At 43.6% G+C, this 18,769-nt stretch overlaps 3 protein-coding genes across 3 annotated transcripts; 2 read left to right on the forward strand and 1 right to left on the reverse strand.

Annotated features, from left to right (window-relative positions):
- Positions 1 to 1,313: 1,313 nt before the first annotated feature.
- On the reverse strand, positions 1,314 to 4,111 carry fbxl15 (F-box and leucine-rich repeat protein 15). The gene is made up of 5 exons (XM_083634652.1): positions 3,983 to 4,111; positions 3,434 to 3,593; positions 2,772 to 3,274; positions 2,345 to 2,573; positions 1,314 to 2,127 (listed from the first exon to the last, which is right to left on the reverse strand). Exons 1-4 carry the CDS (start codon positions 4,006 to 4,008, stop codon positions 2,384 to 2,386), a joined length of 879 nt encoding a protein of 292 aa, XP_083490778.1. The 5' UTR covers positions 4,009 to 4,111; the 3' UTR covers positions 1,314 to 2,127; positions 2,345 to 2,383.
- A 2,416-nt stretch (positions 4,112 to 6,527) lies between these two features.
- gpx9 (glutathione peroxidase 9) lies at positions 6,528 to 7,946 on the forward strand (the record flags this gene model as incomplete). The annotated part of the gene is made up of 5 exons (XM_083635463.1): positions 6,528 to 6,659; positions 6,770 to 6,863; positions 7,387 to 7,517; positions 7,666 to 7,796; positions 7,889 to 7,946. 5 exons carry the CDS (start codon positions 6,528 to 6,530, stop codon positions 7,944 to 7,946), a joined length of 546 nt encoding a protein of 181 aa, XP_083491589.1.
- A 793-nt stretch (positions 7,947 to 8,739) lies between these two features.
- Positions 8,740 to 16,144, forward strand: ndufb8 (NADH:ubiquinone oxidoreductase subunit B8). The gene is made up of 5 exons (XM_083636080.1): positions 8,740 to 8,854; positions 9,138 to 9,264; positions 10,987 to 11,086; positions 12,136 to 12,291; positions 15,987 to 16,144. Exons 1-5 carry the CDS (start codon positions 8,764 to 8,766, stop codon positions 16,077 to 16,079), a joined length of 567 nt encoding a protein of 188 aa, XP_083492206.1. The 5' UTR covers positions 8,740 to 8,763; the 3' UTR covers positions 16,080 to 16,144.
- Positions 16,145 to 18,769: the final 2,625 nt, after the last annotated feature.

Consider the following 18,769-nt stretch of genomic DNA (forward strand, 5'->3'; position numbering starts at 1 on the left):
GGGCTAATGTCTTCTTTGCAAAAGAAAGGCTGTTAACCCCGCATTTAACCCCGTAACGTTAGTTGGTGTCGGGGTTTGCAGAAAGCATTCAGCTTCTCAGCAAGCGCTGAGAATGCAATGCTGCGCTGGAGCTGCCTGTCGGGGTTTTCAGAAAGCTCTCAGCTACTCAGCAAGCGCCAGGATTGGCCAATGTCAACTTCAGTCTCCAGAACGATCCAATCAAATCACCCGCATGTTCTTGCGGTCCCGCCTTACAGTAGTGTTTCAACTGACTCTATCAGAATGACATGCCAGTCGGAGTCGGACTTATAGTATTATTATTATTATTATATTATCATACTTGGAAACCGTTTTATAAAAGCAATATAGCATGAGAGCCAGTGTGTTGTGAAGAATATATCCCCCTGATCAGCTGTTATCCCACGAGGCCGCAGGCCGAGTGGGATAACTGCTGAGCAGGGGGATATATTCCACAACACACGCAGCTCGAGTGCTATATTGCTTAATTATAATATAGTCTGACAATCTTACCACCAGAGGGAACCATAAGTGGTTTTTCAAAATACATTGCTGTAGCAACCAGTCTTCATTGCATCAAGTGCATACAGCGCATAAAACTGATGCTTCTTTCCACGGTTAGTGGTAACACTCGTACAACAGACTCTTTCTCTACATCATAGCAAAGTTACATGTCCTATAATAAAGGCAGGGGCACTAATAGCAACTAACCCCGACAAGTTGTGACACTGACCTGACACATCTGTACAGCATCCCTGAATGTAGTTCAGTAGCCAATATGCCTCTCAAACAAAATGTAAGGAGACAAAACCTAACTCATTGCTGCCACCTTGTGTCGGTTTAAGTTATAAACCGTTATGAATTGTAAGAGTTGACCACCCCCTTCCCTGCTGGGAGAAAAAGCAGGCCGGGGGGGGGGGGGGGGGGGGGGGGGGGGGGGGGGGGGGGGGGGGGGGGGGGGGGGGGGGGGGCAAGATCTCTCCATAATGGTTTAACTGTTCTTTGGTGTCGAAATCACCAGTGCACCTGAATGAGCTCAACTTAGATAATTGATTGTTACCTATACGTGAAAAGTATTTTTTCCATACTTTCCATACCTTGAGTTGTACAAACTGATATCCAAGACAATATCCATGACAACTTTCAAGCAATACAAATGTCCTTCCTAAGTCAGAAGTTGATACCAGCAAAGCAGAGTCATGCCATGTCATTACAGCAGAAAGGTTTGTGACTCAAGAACAACACAGGCCTATTATGGACTATTGCAACTACTTTATAGTGACAGACAGTGATTATATTATATACAACAATGTAATACAGTGTGATAAAGTAAACTTTAAATGTTTTAAACAAGGTATAAATTGTTGTTATTCTGATACATCTTCTATGGCCAAGTAGATTTTGGTCTAATCTAATTGAATTAGGATGATAGGACTAATAAGTCACATAATTTCTGATCCAATTTGCTTTTCCACTTTGATATTTTCCGATTTATACAGTACTGTGCAACAGTATCTTAGACCAATGTATTTTTTTAAGGGCATCAGAAAGATTTAATAGGACATGGTGTTCTTTATAATTATGTAAAAAAAAATACACTATACCCACCAAGTATGCAGTTATTCGTATGGATTATTTTAGCTCATGCATCCAAAATAAAATGTTTAATTAAACTCAAACATTTTAAAATGTTTCTAAATGAAACATAAGGTTACTTCTTCTTACAATGTGAAAAGCTTGATAAGATACACAAAGTAAAACATGTACTTTGATTTAAAAATAAAAAATAAACTGTACTTTGGTTTGATTTACCCTTCTTAAAAGCCACAAGTTACAACACTGAGTTAATAAGAAATAGTGTGCAACGGGGCAGCAACTCTGAAAAGTGCATGGCTTTCTTCAGTCATTTGTACATGTAGAATTATTGACGATGCCATCCAAGATAGGCATGTTTAATGACACAAAAAAAAAAGTTTATTTCCAGAACATATTTCCCCATTAACTGTACACACCCATGGAGTCTTGTCTTGACATTGCTTGACGTAACTGATAGACCCATACGATGCAGTTGAAAGCTGTCAACTGCTTTGACTGCTTTGATGACAAAACCTGTAACCAAACAGGGAAAATGTTGATTACCGCTGATCATTTGTCACTAGCACATCTGCCGTAGTCTATCAAAAGATTATGAGCAAATAGACTTATGCTCAAGTTTGCTGTTCATAGGCACATACCGTAGTTGAACTCTTTGCATATTTGATTGTTAGCTTTTGGATTATAAATCATGTCAAAATCCACTGTGTGTCACCATTACCTCATTACCTACCTGTTGACACTTGTTGGATGGAGAGAAGGCCCTATTAGGCTATATTTGAATATTGATAAAGGGGGCGAACCCCACCACGTCCTGCAGAAGTACCAGCGCCCTCTGTAAAGGCGGCTCAACATCAATCTCGACATTCCTCTTCCGCAGGATGTCGAGGCTCGATTCGGTCACATTGTGACAGTGATTCACCTTCAGGGACTGCAGCTTGGGGCAGTACTCCGCAACAGTCCTGTGAGCACAGCATGCAGAGGATTCTTATGGATGGGCTGTGCCAAACAAACTATCACAGATGAGCTGGTCCATGTCAAAGTGTGGGCATGGGTGGCACAAAGTGTGACCCTCTGAACTAGCAGTTTGTTGGATTTCTATGGAGGAGGGAAAAAAAGAAGAAGTGTGATGTCAAGTGGTGTCATTAAATGGTACCAACCTGATGGACTGGTTCCTAACCCGCAGGCAGCCTGTCAGGTCCAGCTGCTCCAGGCCCCTGCAGTTCTTGGCCACCTCCTCCACAGACTCGTCAGTGACGTTGGCATTGACGGCCACAGACAGAGACCTCAACTTGAGACATTTCTTGGCCAGGTAGCAGATGGCGTCGTCCTTGAGCTGGCGGCAGGCGGTGAGGTCGATGGACTGCAGCCCCCCACAGTGGTCAGCCAGGCTGCGCAGGGACAGGCTGTCCACCCATTCGCAGTGCGCTAGGCCCAGGTGCTGTAGGTGCATGCAGCTCAAGGACACGGCCACCAGGGAGTGGCGAGTGAGGCGAACACACCCCCTCAGGTCCACTCTCAGCAGGTGTTGGTTCTGGCCAATAACTGGCAGCAGCTCCTTGTCTGTCACCCAATCTGAGCAGTTCTGCAGTGACAAGTTGTGGAGGACTTTGTTGTCCCGTAACATCGAGCAAAACGCCTCCTTGGGAATGCATGGTCCGATCTGTTTAGAACAGAGCAGATGATCATGTAGATAGACGTGAAGAACTTGCACAGCAGCTACCTTACCTACCAATGTATCTCACTGTATACAGGCTAGCTAGAGAGAACAGCCACCACACTCAAATGTTTCGCCCCCATTAGGGCACTCATCAGCACCTACCTGGGACAGATCATACGTCCGGCAGTTGGACAGATACACCTGGATGAGGCCGTGGAACTGCTTGCTCACTCTCTGTAGTCTGACTAGGTGTCGCAATGGCAAATAGCATAAAATATGTGGAACAAGTACATCCTCCCAAGGCAAGTCCAAAAGATGGCAACTGCAGAAAAAAAATCAAAACCTTGTTTTAGAGCTCAAATCTCATGTGTTGTATGCAATATCAAAACGATGCTAGGGGAACATTAGACAATCATAAATTGGTGACAGTTACTGTAGCTAATTTAGCCTATATTAGCGACAATATTATCGTTTGCTGAATTACATCAGTGAAGGTTGTGCCGTGGTTATTGATTTTCAATATCAGTCAATAATAACAGATAATAAATAAACAGATAGTTAATCCGATATTGGCTGAGATACGGTAAATAAATGGGAGCAGTATAACGACCTCTCACCAGTCAGCTGGTTCTTGCTGATAATGGTTAGCTAGCTAGCTAGCTATTGACTGCTTTATAAATACAACCCTCACTGTTTACACAACGCACATACTTTTGCTCTCCTACTTCTTCATCCATGTTGAGTCCGCAATGTTATATAGAGTTGTTAATTAACCGCTGTTCTTCATTTAGGTAGTAAAATAGTGTTCGCATCTTGACTTGCAAGCGTTTTTGAGGCGTAAACCATCGCTGCCTTCAGGTGCTGTCAGAAAAATCTGTTTTAGCCAACGAGGTCTGAAAGACCTAACAAAGTAGTACAGTAGTACATATTACAGGGAAAGCTGACTAACTTCTTCCAGTCCCAGGAGGAGTTGCCGAGGTAAGGCGTTTAGAGAAAATGTAACCTGTGTCAACAATTACTGGTAAAACGGCTATACAACAACGTTTCTCTAATTTTCTCTATCAACTGCATTCCTGGTGCGTTTTCTCCAATTAATTCTGCCAGTGAAACACAAAGGAGGCAGCCACATGATTTATAAACTAAAATCAAAGTTACCACAACACAATTTTGTTATGGTGCATTGTGTTATTATTGTCTAGTAAATGTGAAACGGGTAGTAGCCATTGTAGTAGCTTAATACATCCATGTGTAGTAGTCTTCCAATATTGGAAGTAGAAGCATACGAGGAACACTTGAAAGTAGCACGCGTTTCGATTTCTGGGTTTTAGCCGGGGCCAATACAGAGCACGCCCCTACAGAGCACGCCCCCTAAGTACAGAGCACGCCCATAGTAACCTCGCGTCACCAGGCTCTTCTCGGCGAGAAAGAGCCTGGCTCCCGCCCACAATTGATTTTGTCACCCTACTGGTTCCCGCCTAGAGCCCGCCCTAGACCGGATGGCAGCGTTTCTAGCTCGTCAACTTTCACGTTAACTTGACAATTTGACCCAAGTATCAGAATCCTCTTTCACCGTTTTGACCGGTGTGTCAGGCGGTGGTGGCGGAGATGCCATATTGCATAAACGTTTTGTTTTATGTAACGCTAGCTTTGTTTTGATCAGACTCTAGTTTAGGTAACATCACCGCGTCAAGCTAACGGCAACAAAGACGTTGTTAGGCGCATTGCCATCCGGTGTTAATTCTGGGTCCGGGGTTTACGCCCCCATGACAAAAAGCGGGGTGGAAGGTGCCCAGACTACGCCCATAGACGAATCCCTCTCCAAAGAGCACCTCAAACAAACAACAGTCCAAAGCGCTCCTGGACCTTCCCAAACAAGAAAACGTTACATAATAATAATAATAATAATAATAATAATAATAATAATAATAATAATAATAATAATAATAATAATAATAATAATAATAATAATAATAATAATAATAATAATAATAATAATAATAATAAGTAAACAAATATTGCATGTTTTACATATTCACAAAGCGATCTAGATGGATACATAGCACTACAGGTGAGAAGAAAATGTAGCATATGTTTGACCTTATAGGGTGATGTGTTCCTTTTTTAAGATGAAACACAGCTTTTACATTTCTATATACATGGTATATCATAATTATTACATCTTTATTATCACACTATTACTATTATCATGTTGTTGATTGATTGATTGATTGACTTTATTTGGTGATAAAAACAGGACATAAGACAACATATCACCGAGGATAAAAACACAATAAAGCCCGAAGGCTTATTTCCATTGTGGTCCCCATGGAGACAAGACAGACAACGTAAATACGTGTAACAAAGAAGTGCTAATAAGTGTTACTAAGCTGTAATGTAAAGTGCTACCAGTAGTTCCTTGACAGCCTATTTGTGTGTAATTAAATAAACATATTCAAACTTTTTTCCTTATTAGATACTGTATTACACATTCATGTGATGTCTCTCTTGTGGAGGACGTGAAGGATATGACAAGACGTGGCCAGGATTCCCTCTTCACTGCTCGGCTAATCGCTAAACAATTTTTAAATGGTGATGGGGATCTGGCAAAAATGCGTCAGCGACCATAACTGCATACTGCATTTTGCGACAATCGACTGCAGCCATAAAACATAATTTAGGCAGCGTCAGGTTATGGCCTATTGGCCCCAATGCAAAATTCGAACGCTGTGATGTGGGTGTCGTCTTATCCTTCTTTTTAGGGTCCTTGGTTCATAGAGACCGATTATAGCATTACATTCAGAGAACACAAATAAAAAACAATCTGTTGAATAATGATATAAAGCTGTTGATTTTGGCAAATTTGTGAATTTGACAAATATTTGCTATACTTTAGCATGGCGTGATCGTGAGCACATTTATTTGTAAGAACCTTGTATAAACGTGTCCCTAACTGAGGGACAAATCTATTCAGTATGCACTCCAGATCAGATCTCAGCTTGATATTGACTTGTTTCTGTGACTGTCAGTGGAAAGTGAGAGGAAAGGATAATGAGCATGTTCTGCAGACCCATGTATGTGTTGAACAAATGACCATCCTGCCAATTCACCTCTAGGCAGAGGAACAATGGGGTCAGTCATGCAGAACAATTGCTGACCCAAGAGTTATGTTTCACTGAATGAGGTGAGCCAACAGGATAGCAGAGTGAATACCCACTCTTGACTGACTACAAGCCAATATACAAGCGAAAGTACAAGTATGGCGGATAAATCAATCTATGATTTCTGTGCTGAGACCCTGGATGGACAATCGGTTCCACTCAGTAACTACAGGGGTAAGGTGCTACTCATCGTCAACCTTGCCACTTTCTGAGGGTCTACAATAGAGGAGGTAATCTTTTGCATCAGCACTCATAAATAATGGCCGTATCTCATAGCCTATGCAGTCTTGTTTTGTCAAGACATTTGAGTTGGTGTCTTATTAATTTGCTCCTTCCTCAGTTCCACCGACTGAATGCACTGATGGAAATGTTTGGGGATCTCAACTTTACCGTCCTAGGATTCTCCTGTAATCAATTTGGCCTTCAGGCACCTGGTAGGCACAGTGAACTTTTTGAAATGAGACAGATACCAAGGATTTTAAGGACATTATTCAGTAAAAAAATAAAGCTTTATTATCTGTCCGTCTTACAGAGTGTGGTCTATAACTTGATAGCCATCAGCAGCCTATAGTGTAGGCCTACATATTTGTCCAATGTACATGCTCAGTCAGATGTGTTGACTGGTTGTTCTGAAGAAGTATAAGAAAACACTATAGGATTCATAATTTTGCATGTCAGTATGTCTTACCGCAGAGTTTTATGCATCCCTGCATATGAATTTGATGCATCCCTGTATATAGTTCTGTTAAATCATTGGATTTTGGATTGTTGGAGCCACACTTAGATACCCTGAGTGAACCCCGCCTTCATTGTGACGTCACAGAGTATGCCTGTGACGTACGTTTCTTCATGACTGATAGTACATAGAGGTCATGTGGAGGCTGGAGGTGATTTACCCAGGCTAACACTTAGACACTTGTTTCACCATTTTATCTTGTTTGTTGAATTTTGTTTCAGAGGAAAATCATGAAACGCTTCATATTCTTAAGTATGTGAGACCTGGCGGTGGGTTTGTGCCCAAGTTTCCTGTGTTTGGCAACATTGAGGTGAACGGATTAAATGAAGAACCTCTTTTCACCTATCTCAAGGTAGTATATTCTGCATGGGTTTGTGCTTTGAATTGATCTTAAAACATGAGTTGTCATTAAAGTCTTATTGCTGTCAATGCTGCAGCTGTGTTGCCCTGAAATGAATGCTCACCAACCAATGCATACTGTTATTGCTCTTTTATAACAGGACTCGTTGCCATTTGTAAATGCTGTAATTGGAGATATAAAGAAATTGTACTGGTCCCCAATCAAAGTCAATGACATTCGGTGGAACTTTGAGAAGTTCCTCATTGCTGCAGATGGTGTACCTTTCAGACGGTACGTCATAGACCTGGATGGATGTCTGATTTACTTAGACATGCTAGACATACAGTAAGCCCATAGGTCTAATACACCTTTCTTTGTTTCAGTTATGACCTTCACTGTCCCATTCAGAAGGTGGAAAGGGACATTGCAGAACTTCTCTAGCAACTTCTCTAGACTTTGTTAAACTTGACATCAGTGGCAGAGTGACGATCCCCCAGTAAATGCAGAAGTGCACCTGAGTTGGATCTGATGCGAGGGGGAGCAAGACTCAGAGTTTCAGTGCATTCACTCTGAGGGACAGCTTCCCTTCAGCCGCTGGTGCTGTTTTCACTGTCACTGTCTCCTCTTCTGCATGCAGTGGTCTCTGTTATTCCAAAATACAATAAATAACTTTGTGCTATTTGTGTTTGCTTGTCTATTCCATTTCCTGGCTTGCATCAGTTGCTACATGTTCATTCATACCTGGAAACTAAGTATATGTAGTTTGTATTTGTTTGTTTTTATTTGCACATTTTAAAAACAGAAATGGACTAAATGAAAACAACAAAATAATGTGCAGGTAGAGACAGGAAACCCTAGATGGCCTTCTACTGGGTCTCTACCCCAAAAAAACAAATAATAACAATGATCCGTACAAAGCATACAATGTACGTGAGTATTGTATTCAACAATGAGAGTAATTTTTTGTAATGCAAGGTAAATAGTGTAAGTATTTCAATCATTATGATTATGATTATTAGCTTATTATTATTATTATTTTTATAATAATAACAATAATTATCATCATTATTATTATTATTATTATTATTATTATTATTATTATTCACTTTATTAACAGACACAAGGTCCAGTACAAAAAACAAACAATACATAAAATCATTATTATTATTATTATTTGGCCCTTCTGTGTACCCATACTTCCAATCTTGCGCATGCGTATTTGTTGTCAGCAGCAGCCAGCAGCAGCCAGCCAGTAAACATGGCTGGTGTTGGTTTCCGACGGTGGGCGCAAGCTCTTTCTAAAGGGAAAGGGCCTGGCATTTCAGCGCTCCTATCGGGATGTAGAGCAGGTCAGTAGTTTATTTGCCTTTGGCCATGCAGTGTGATACATACGTTTGAAGATAAGTCTCAATTTTTAAGGCTTCAGTCCCTGAATGGACATAACCTTGACATGTCAACGTTAGCTTAGCGCTAGCTAACGGCTACCGCTGCCCTGTGGCTGCAGCAGAACAGATAGCTAGCTTGTTAGAACCTACTGCTTCATTTGCTATCTTTCTGTTAGAACCTACTGCTTCATTTGCTATCTTTCTAAACATGGATATGGTAGATAAGCTTCTGTTGTCCGTGTTTCAGCCTCTGGTGGTGCGAAAGGTAGTCTTCCTGGTCCATACCCCAAGACCCCTGAGGAGATAGCTGCAGCAGCAAAGAAGTACAGCATGAGGGTCGAAGACTATCAACCACATCCCGACCAAGGCGAGGGGTGAGAGACCAGAGATTTTCAATATTACTATTTATTTGAATAGCTTCTACGGCTGTGATGGCTGTTGTCAACGAGCAAATTTTCACCGCGGCTAACATTAACGTTACTCCAATCCAAACTGAATAGGGGAAACCGTAGCCCCATAACGTGACGCTGCTACTGTACTCCGATATTCTCGTACAGCACAGCGTTCTAATCCTCAATAGGTGGAAAACACTGTTAAAAAAAGTTATCCTATGTCGTATCCGACCTCCGATTGCAGATCCGAAGATATGATAGTAACCCTAGTGAAGCCAGTAATTTAGCCTGGGTGGTTAAAAATGATACTGCTGCATGAAACAACCGTTTAGAAGCAGTCTTTCCACAGCCTGTGCCGTATTGAGAACAGGAGAAGCTTCCTAGTGCCGACAGGAACCTTGGGAGTTTGAGTATTTCATGACATGTTTTGCTTCCCAGGTGCGCTGGATTTGCGTTGATCACTGACAGCCGCCGTCTCCGTGTGACTGCATGTGTTGTGTGCTCGCAAGTGGTGCACCATGATAGTGAGATCAAACACACCCTGCTGTAAATTCAGCGCAGGCTGTGGAAAGACTGCTTCTAAACGGTTGTTTCATGCAGCAGTATAATTTTTAACCGCCCGGCTAAATTACTGGCTTCACTGGGTAGGAGAGCTTTTTTAACAGCGTTTTCCACCTATTGAAGATTAGAACGCTGTGTGACGCTGACTGCTGTACGAGAATATCGGAGTACAGTAGCAGCGTCACGTTATGGGGCTAGGGAAACCGTTACAGTCCAAACTTTCTAACAATGTCCATTCAATCCAAAACTCAAGAGATCCAAGGCGTCCATGCGTCCAAAACAAACAGAACACGGGCGGCACTCTCAGGTCCAAACAAAAGTCTTCTCATTTATTTCTGTACTCGAGTTCTGTTCTGTCTGTTTTGAGCAACTCCGGCGGGCACAATGTTTGCTGCTGTTTTTCTCTATTATGTCGTCCATGCATCCAATCACATAATCATTTTTAATTCAGAATCCCGTCCATCAGCTATATCGTGGGTGCAGATGTTTTCTGTTGTTGTTGTTGTTGTTTGATCGATTTGAGCAACCGTAAATGATGCAAAACAGAGGCATTTTGAGAGCTTGTGAGAGTGCTTCTCTATGGAGGATTCACTGCCCTGTCCTGCAGTCCCCTCCAGGTGTAGTTCACTGCCCTGTCCTGCAGTGCCCTCCAGGTGTAGTTCGCTCGGTGGCGTAGTGACGCCACCTGGAAAGAATCTATAGAGCTCAACAGTCACATGACGGTTCCGGAAGAGCACTTCCCTGTTTGTTCATAGATACAGTCGGTCTGTGTGGGAACAGCCACAATATGCCACTTCCATTTATGGCCGTGGGGTAAAAGACACATCTATGACGAGGCATCGCCTGAATGTATATTCTCAATCACATTTCGAAAGTACTTATCTAAAGCGTTTTAAGCCAGGAACCAGCCGGTCTTCCGGAGTATTGTGAGCATAAAACATTTGATTCAGAGTTGAAAAAACATTAAAGAAAATTTAAAAAAAAAGTGCTGGGTACAAGACCTTGTACATATATCGTAAGAGTGAAGAAACTACTCATCCCATAATCCATTCCAGCTTTTCCAGACAGTGTAAATCACCAGCAGCGTACAAGTGACTGATTTAGTTACATACCATTACTGTTTTTTGTTTGTTCCTTTTTTAGCTATGGTGATTATCCGAAGCTGCCAGATAGATCTCAGCATGAGAGAGATCCCTGGTATCAGTGGGACCACCCTGACCTGAGGAGGAACTGGGGAGAGCCGGTAAGAGAATGATGACATTATTACACGTTCCAAGATACATGACTTTTGTGTTCCTTTATATTTGCAAAATGATCGATGTATAATTGTCATACAGTTCATAAATGACCAGCCTCATTATGTTCCCTCCTTCGCCCATGGCCTCTGGCTCAGAGACTCGGTCACATAAAGTTACCATCCGTGGGGTATAAAGCTGTTACTTACCTGTTTCCGATGTCGTATCGCAAATTTGAAGATATTCTCGTGGTTTTATGGATGTCAGTAGTTAAGTCGGTAAGTCGGGGGTGTTAAATGATAGTTTGCTGTGAAACAACAGTTTAAATCCAGTACTTCGACAGCCACGTGTCGAATTTAGGAGAGGAGAGGCGGCCCAGTGCTGACAGGAACCTTGGGAGTTTGAGTATTCCATGGCATGTTTTGCTTACCATGTGCGTTGAAATACTGGATTTAAATGGTTGTTTCACAGCAGAATATCATTTTGACACCCCCTCTAATCTACTGACATGCATAAGAGCATGAGAATATCTTCACATTTGCGATACGATGTCAGAAACGGGTAAGAAACAGCTTTATACCCTCGGCACCTCACACCACGGATGGTAACTTTGTGTGACTTAAGTCCCGGAGCCAGAGGCGATGGGCGAGGGAACATAATGGGGCTAAACATAATGGGGCTTACCACAACATTAAAGAGACATACACATACATGCTACATATATACATATATTCATATATACATACATACATACAGTATATACATACATACATACATACATACATACTATACATACATACATACAGTACATACATACATACATACATACATACATACATACATACATACATACATACAGTACATACATACATACAGTACATACATACATACATACTATAAGAGGCGCTATATAAATGCAATCAATTATTATCCCTCTGAAAGGGTCCGCTTGATTCCACAGAAACACCAGTCAAGTTAGATGGCAAAATAAATAGTTTTGTCAATATGAGATTGCCCCTGACAATTAATCAGTATTTGTTCTCTTTTTAAAAAAAAGATTCACTGGGATTTCGACATGTTCATCAGGAACCGTGTGGACACCTCTCCCAGCCCTGTTGACTGGTCCACCGCGTGCAAACATCTGTTTGGTTTCCTCGGATTCATGATGTTTATGTTCTACCTTGGGGAGGTATTCCCAGCATACCAACCTATTGTAAGTACAGACAAAAGCCAGGATCGTTTGTTAACCATACAAAATGCGTTTTAATGGGCGTTAAGTGCCATGTCATCATAATTGACTTAAAAGCGAGGGATGCTGCTTTGATGGAACCACTCCCCACTCTGGCTTGTCATATCAATGTTTCTTTTTCTCTGCCTTGTTTTTGAATAATCAGTGTTTCAGTCTTGCATCTTCTGTTTCTCTATCTTAATTTGGAACAAATGTGATTGGGGGAATATCTCATATTCCACCTTTTTCGACTTGACTGTGCTGTACTTCAGTGGTTCTCAAACTTGTTTGGCTTCAGTGCCCCCTTTTCCTGATTTCTGAATCCAGGTACCCCCTTTGCAACATTTCTCTTAGAAAACGGCAAGAGAAAACTATAGCACATCATGCAATGAATGAATGATAACCCACCTTTTGAAGAATATAACTTTACAAAATAAGAAATGCAGTGAAATACTTGCAATCAGTGCCTCCTGAGCAGATTTATTTTAACATTTCATCGTTTATTTTCATGATGCTTAAATTGTTCCATTTCCCCCTTTCTCTCAAGTACCCCCTGTAGTACCTCCACATACCCCTAGGGGTGCACCCCAGTTTGGGAACCACTGCTGTAGGGTAATATGGAACTATCACATGTTTTTTTTTTGGCCCCGGTGCTGGTAATGCACCAGGGGCCTTATGTTCCCGCATGTCGCCAAGACAAATTATGCACCTTTTCAGCCGACTAAATGGCGGCCGGCCACTAGAGGGCGCCGCTGCCCCACTAAGATTTGCCGTCATACCTTCCTCACGGTATCAGCTGTTTCCCCAAAACAACGTGCCCAGGTCGCTTTGCAGAATGCAGCTTACGCGGCCCCTCCCCCTTGCTGCATGCCAGACGCACAGTAGAGAGGAGCTGTGAGGAGCTGTCCCTGTGTGTTTAGAATCATGTGTGTGATAAAGCAGGAGAACGCAAGGACCCCCCTGAACTTTCCCCCATCTAAAAACGTCGGCTGTATGGGAATATTTCGGCGTTTGTAAAAATACAGATGGCCATAGCCTCAACGCAAGACTCATCCGAATGACTGATGATTCTCGCGTTGAGCCTAGGATGGCCAGGGCTTAGATCTGCGTGAGCACGACCCGTCGTAATTTGTCAAATTCAAGGTACATTAAAACGTTGTCTTGCTTCAACATACATCGCATCGCATAAACCATTTCCACCCGCAGGTTTGAGGAGTAGCTAACATAAACGTCAGATAAATACTCTCTATAGGCTAACGTTACCTACTGAGGCAGCTAACATGGCTAATTAGCTAGCTAACGCGGTCCATCGATATACAGTCTGGTAGACAGATAAAGCAGTGTGTTCCTTCTGTTTTACACAATGTTAGCCAGCCTGCCTTGTCTTCTCTGTATATCCTTACAACAGCTAAGAGAGGAGCTTGTGAAGATTGAACGAACATCCCCACAGTCAAAGCACTTCCCTGAGATATCTATATAAAAACGTTTATTGCTTTAATACCAAAAATAAAACCTCCAGTGTCTGTAAGCTAACGCTAACGCGTTAGCGATTAGCTATTGGCTGGTTGTTGTGTACACTTGTGTAGGCCCCATGTTATGGTTAGACCCGGGAGTTAACATTATAAAACACATTTCCTGGCATATGCAGGTAGTTGGAAAACCTGGTAAGTTCTGAAAATATGTGTCTATTATTGTGTTATTCCAGCTATCGTTATCGGTTGTTAGGTTAGAGTAATATGAAGCCGACAAAAACCGGCAAAACAGACAAGCGGTTAATGCTAGTCTGCTTCCATTAAAACCATTGTGTATTAAAATAAACGATAACGTAGCTGGAGTAACTAATAAAACACATTATTTTCTGAGCAACACTGGAGGGCACGCAGCCCAGCGATTTCATGAACCAACTGAATAGCTCTTCAGAACGGACAGCGATTTCACCTACCTTCCTTAGCATAGTAATAATAATAATAAGCATAATAATTGTAATCTACACAATGTACACAATCTACAAAAACATGCAATAATATAAATGGTGTTGTGTTCACGTTCATAGCTCATATAATATAATGTATCATATCGTTAATTTCAAGCTCAATACAATTCTTACAGAGAAAAGGTACAGCACTGAAAATGTAACAAGCAATAGTTTTTTAAACATCTTTACTTTAAAAGATGAAAACCCCCAGGTGCTTTAGTCCCAAACAGATCTAAAACAGATCTATAAGGTGAAGAGCCTGTAGCCTGTAGATGACGGCTTGAGACTGGCTGCCACAGCTGTCAATCATCCCTTTTTATATGTCAAATAAGTACTTAAAAACAAACTGATCAGAAAAATGACCACTTGCACAGGCATTAGCATGACAATAACTATCTAAAATGATACAACCCACCTTTGGAAAAAATGCGTGACGATACCATGCACCGGGGCTATGCCAGGTTTCGACCTGGCCTTGTTTTTTATCAGAGACCTAAAGGTGCCAAGTTATGTTAGCTTTCATCTTTGCATCAATTTGGGCAGATAGCTGGACCCACCTTTCAAAATGTATTAATTGTGAAAGAAAACTGGCTGATTCATCAGTAGGATCAAGGAGCTACCATTTCTGGTGACGTGCTGATACTTTCACTCCTTCATATTTTCCACTTGTTTTATAAATAACAGTACATTCAATGGCAGTTCCTGGTCAACTAATTGTTATCGATATTTGGACAACTTATCCGTATAACTGATAAATCTAGAAAATTGCATTTAATGCCAATGTTTTTCAAAGAGTAATGCATATTTGTGAATGTTGTTGTGATTCCAGAGAGAAACTTTTGTAACTTTCCACAAAATAATTGCTGCAAAGTGTTACTCAACATTAACAAGCAAACAAGTAGCCAGGGTTTATTAGTGTTACTTTTGACAGGACATTTTGATTTAGTTTTAGTCATATAGCCTTTTTCTCTAAAATGCCATTTAGTTTTAGTCATATCTCAGGCATAAGATTTTAGTCGACTAAATCTACGGTAGATTTAGTCGACTTAAAATCTAACGGGCTTAGTTAAAGTGTAGCCTAATGCATTATTTAAATGTTTCTCTAGAATTTTCAAACTCATTGGAAAGATCTATTAATCTGTTGTCATTGAATGGTATTAAGGTTTGAAGGTGCAATACAGACACAGACACTGTTTAACTTATTCTCTTCTGATTGGATGTCTTCGTCCCTCCCTAAAATTTTTGTCTAGTTTATTTGTTGATGAAAATAATATATAATAATAATAAATATATAATATATATATAAATAATATATTTCCTCCGTTTTTGTCATCACAACTGTTTTAGTCAGTTTTTGTCTAGTTTTTGTCAGTGAAAAATAGTTTTACTCTAGTTTTAGTTTTAGTTTTAGTCAACGCAATTAACACTGATTGTGGTTACTTATGAAACGTGACTATGACAAAGAAAGCAGGAACTATGCTGACAATATGCTCTTTTGTGGTTGTTATTTTTTGTAATCACTCCCATTTAATCTCCATGACTATTTAACTATTCGTTCACACTGGAGCAAGAGGTTAGGAGGGGGTTAAAAAAAGAGGTTAAATGCGTGTATTTTAGTGCTGTACCAACTCGAGGCAAAATGCCTTTCATGTTTCCTGTTTCAGTGACATGCACATTTTCATTCAATCGTTTTTCTCTGTTCCAGGCACCGAAACAATATCCCTACAACAACCTGCACTTGGAGAGAGGAGGAGATCCTGAGAAAGAGCCTGAGGAAGCCAAACATTATGAAATCTAATGTCTAATAACTTACTCTACTTCTATGTATATATACTTATGTCATGAATAAAAGACTTATGTTAACCCTTATGTTCCTATCTGTTGCATTTTTACCGCGTGCGCAGCGCGTGGGCAAGATAAGGCTTTTTGGGGTGAGTCAGTCAGTCAGGAATGCATAACGGATATGATGTCATCAGTGATGATGTCATCCTTCCTGGCTGAGGCTACATTGAAGATGTCATCAGTCTGAGGCTATAAGTGTTGGGATTATAAGTAGAAACAGTGTATGGAATGGATGGATCCAGAAGAGGGCGGTAATGCAACATTGAGGATGCCAACTGCCATAAAACGCCAAAAAGAAGAAGAAAGGGGTCTGGAGAATATTTGAGGCACACTGCGCTTTGCTATACAAGAAGTACCACAAATTGAATGGAATAACAATTGCCATTGCCATCACTCCATCCATCCTGGTACCTCATGATCTAGCCACAACCCAGGTAAGCCTGCCCCCGCGGTTGCTACACGACGCACGTGGTCCTGGGTGGTGGTTGTTGTGGATGACATGTCAAACTATAACTAAACAGAATTGGACGTGTGTGTGTTTTGTTTGTTTTACATTCATGTATACTGTACTATTGAGTAATACATCGTCACCTTGCTAAACTAATGGCCTAAGTCACTTTTTTCCGAAAATGATATTTTTGCCTAAGTCAGCTCTTCAGGATGCTCCCCACCTCTGGTAAAACGGGCGGCCAACATCCTAATTGAAAAGAAAATGCTGTTTTTACCTCAATATTCGAATGGCCTAAATCAATAGTGTGACTAAATCAATCTAACAGTGACTTAGGCCATTTTATTTTTGCCTAAGTCACAAGACAATGCGACTTAGGCCATTTTACAAGTTTTTAAAATGGCATCTGCATCAAGGAAAAAGAAATACTTCAACATAAATGAAGCTCTTTGTATGTACAAACTGCTAGTGGGTTGGTTACGGGTGTAGCCTCAGCAAGTGGGACACCGATTAGAATGAAGAGGACCAGAGGAACATATGCCAAGGGTGTTTATTTAAAGCAGATCCCTTGATGATGATGTACAGGCAGATGTACAGGCAGATGCAGATGTACAAGCAGGTGATTTAGGCTTCAAATAATGCATCTGGAGGCAGAGCAGACAGGTTGAGCAACCCCGGATGATGTCCCAGACACTGACGCCACAGACAGGACCTTTCCGGAGGCCGACCTGGATGCTGGTGACGCCGGCAGGTATACTCAGGGGGCCAGCCCGGATATTGTCGACTCCGGCTGGATTGTTCTGGAGGGTGGTGCCGAGGGATGGGAGCCACGGAAGATTGGCGCTGAGGGATGGGCGCCAAGGGAGCAGATGGAGGTGCGGGGGCCACCAGAGCAGGGGGTGCAGGGGGCACTGGGACTGTAGCTGGGGGGGCCACCGGGACTGACGGTGCGGGGGGCACTGGGACTGGCAGTGCGGGGGGCACTAGGACTGGAGCCAGGGGGGCCACCGGGACTGGCGGTGCGGGGGGCACCGGAACTGGCAGTGCAGGGGGCACCGGAACTGGCAGTGCGGGGGGCACTGGGACTGGAGCCAGGGGGGCCACCGGGACTGGCGGTGCGGGGGGCACTGGAACTGGCAGTGCGGGGGGCACTGGGACTGGCGGTGCGGGGGACACCGGAACTGGCAGTGCGGGGGGCAGTGGGACTGGTGGTGCAGGAGGCACCGGGACTGGTGGTGCGGGGGGCACTGGGACTGGAGCCAGGGGGGCCACCGGGACTGGCGGTGCGGGGGGCACTGGAACTGGCAGTGCGGGGGGCACTGGGACTGGCAGTGTGGGGGGCAGTGGGACTGGTGGTGCAGGAGGCACCGGGACTGGCAGTGCGGGGGGCACTGGGACTGATGGTGCAGGGAGCACTGGGACTGGAGCCAGGGGGGCCACCAGGACTGGCGATGCGGCGGGCACTGGAACTGGCAGTGCGGGGGGCACTGGGACTGGCGGTGCGGGGGGCACCGGAACTGGCAGTGTGGGGTGCACTGGGACTGGAGCCAGGGGGGCAACGGGACTGGCGGTGCGGGGGGCACTGGAACTGGCAGTGCGGGGGGCACTGGGACTGGCGGTGCGGGGGGCACTGGAACTGGCAGTGTGGGGGGCAGTGGGACTGGTGGTGCAGGAGGCACCGGGACTGGCAGTGCGGGGGGCACTGGGACTGGTGGTGCGGGGGGCACTGGAACTGGAGCCAGGGGGCCACTGGGACTGGCGGTGCGGGGGGCACCGGAACTGGCGATGTGGAGGGCACCAGGACTGGCAGTGCGGGGGGCACCGGGACAGGCGATGCGGGGGGCACCAGGACTGGCGCCAGGGGGCCCACCAGGGCTGGCGATGCGGGGAGCACCGGGACTGGCGGCGGGGGGGCACTGGGACTGGCGGTGCGGGGGGCACCGGGAATGGGTGAGGCACAGGGAGTGCCTGGGCTGGGTGAGGCACAGGGAGCGCCTGGGCTGGGTGAGGCACAGGGAGCGCTTTCCTTGAGTACAAGCATCCCTCTACCGCATCAAGCCTCCTCAAGAAGAGGTGTCTCAAATAGTCCATGGTGTCTCGTGCAGGTTGACCATGCTGCCGCTCAGGTGTAGGCCCAACTACATGGGGATGGTATCGTTGTGGGGGAGGGGGGTGCGATGGTGGATGATATCCCCACA

Source organism: Poromitra crassiceps, assembly GCF_964638095.1.
Source record: "Poromitra crassiceps genome assembly, chromosome: 4".
NCBI lineage: Eukaryota > Metazoa > Chordata > Actinopteri > Beryciformes > Melamphaidae > Poromitra > Poromitra crassiceps.

What these genes read in the sequence shown, in the direction of transcription:
- fbxl15 (XM_083634652.1), bottom strand. Translation starts at nt 4,008, where the DNA reads ATGGATGAAGAAGTAGGAGAGCAAAA. An exon ending in GAAGAAGTAGGAGAGCAAAA is followed by an intron (nt 3,594 to 3,982) that starts GTATGTGCGTTG and finishes TTTTTTCTGCAG; the next exon opens with TTGCCATCTTTTGGACTTGC. An exon ending in GTTAGGAACCAGTCCATCAG is followed by an intron (nt 2,574 to 2,771) that starts GTTGGTACCATT and finishes CTGTGCTCACAG; the next exon opens with GACTGTTGCGGAGTACTGCC.
- ndufb8 (XM_083636080.1), top strand. Translation starts at nt 8,764, where the DNA reads ATGGCTGGTGTTGGTTTCCGACGGTGGGCGCAAGCTCTTTCTAAAGGG. An exon ending in CATCCCGACCAAGGCGAGGG is followed by an intron (nt 9,265 to 10,986) that starts GTGAGAGACCAG and finishes TTCCTTTTTTAG; the next exon opens with CTATGGTGATTATCCGAAGC. An exon ending in GGAGGAACTGGGGAGAGCCG is followed by an intron (nt 11,087 to 12,135) that starts GTAAGAGAATGA and finishes TTTAAAAAAAAG; the next exon opens with ATTCACTGGGATTTCGACAT.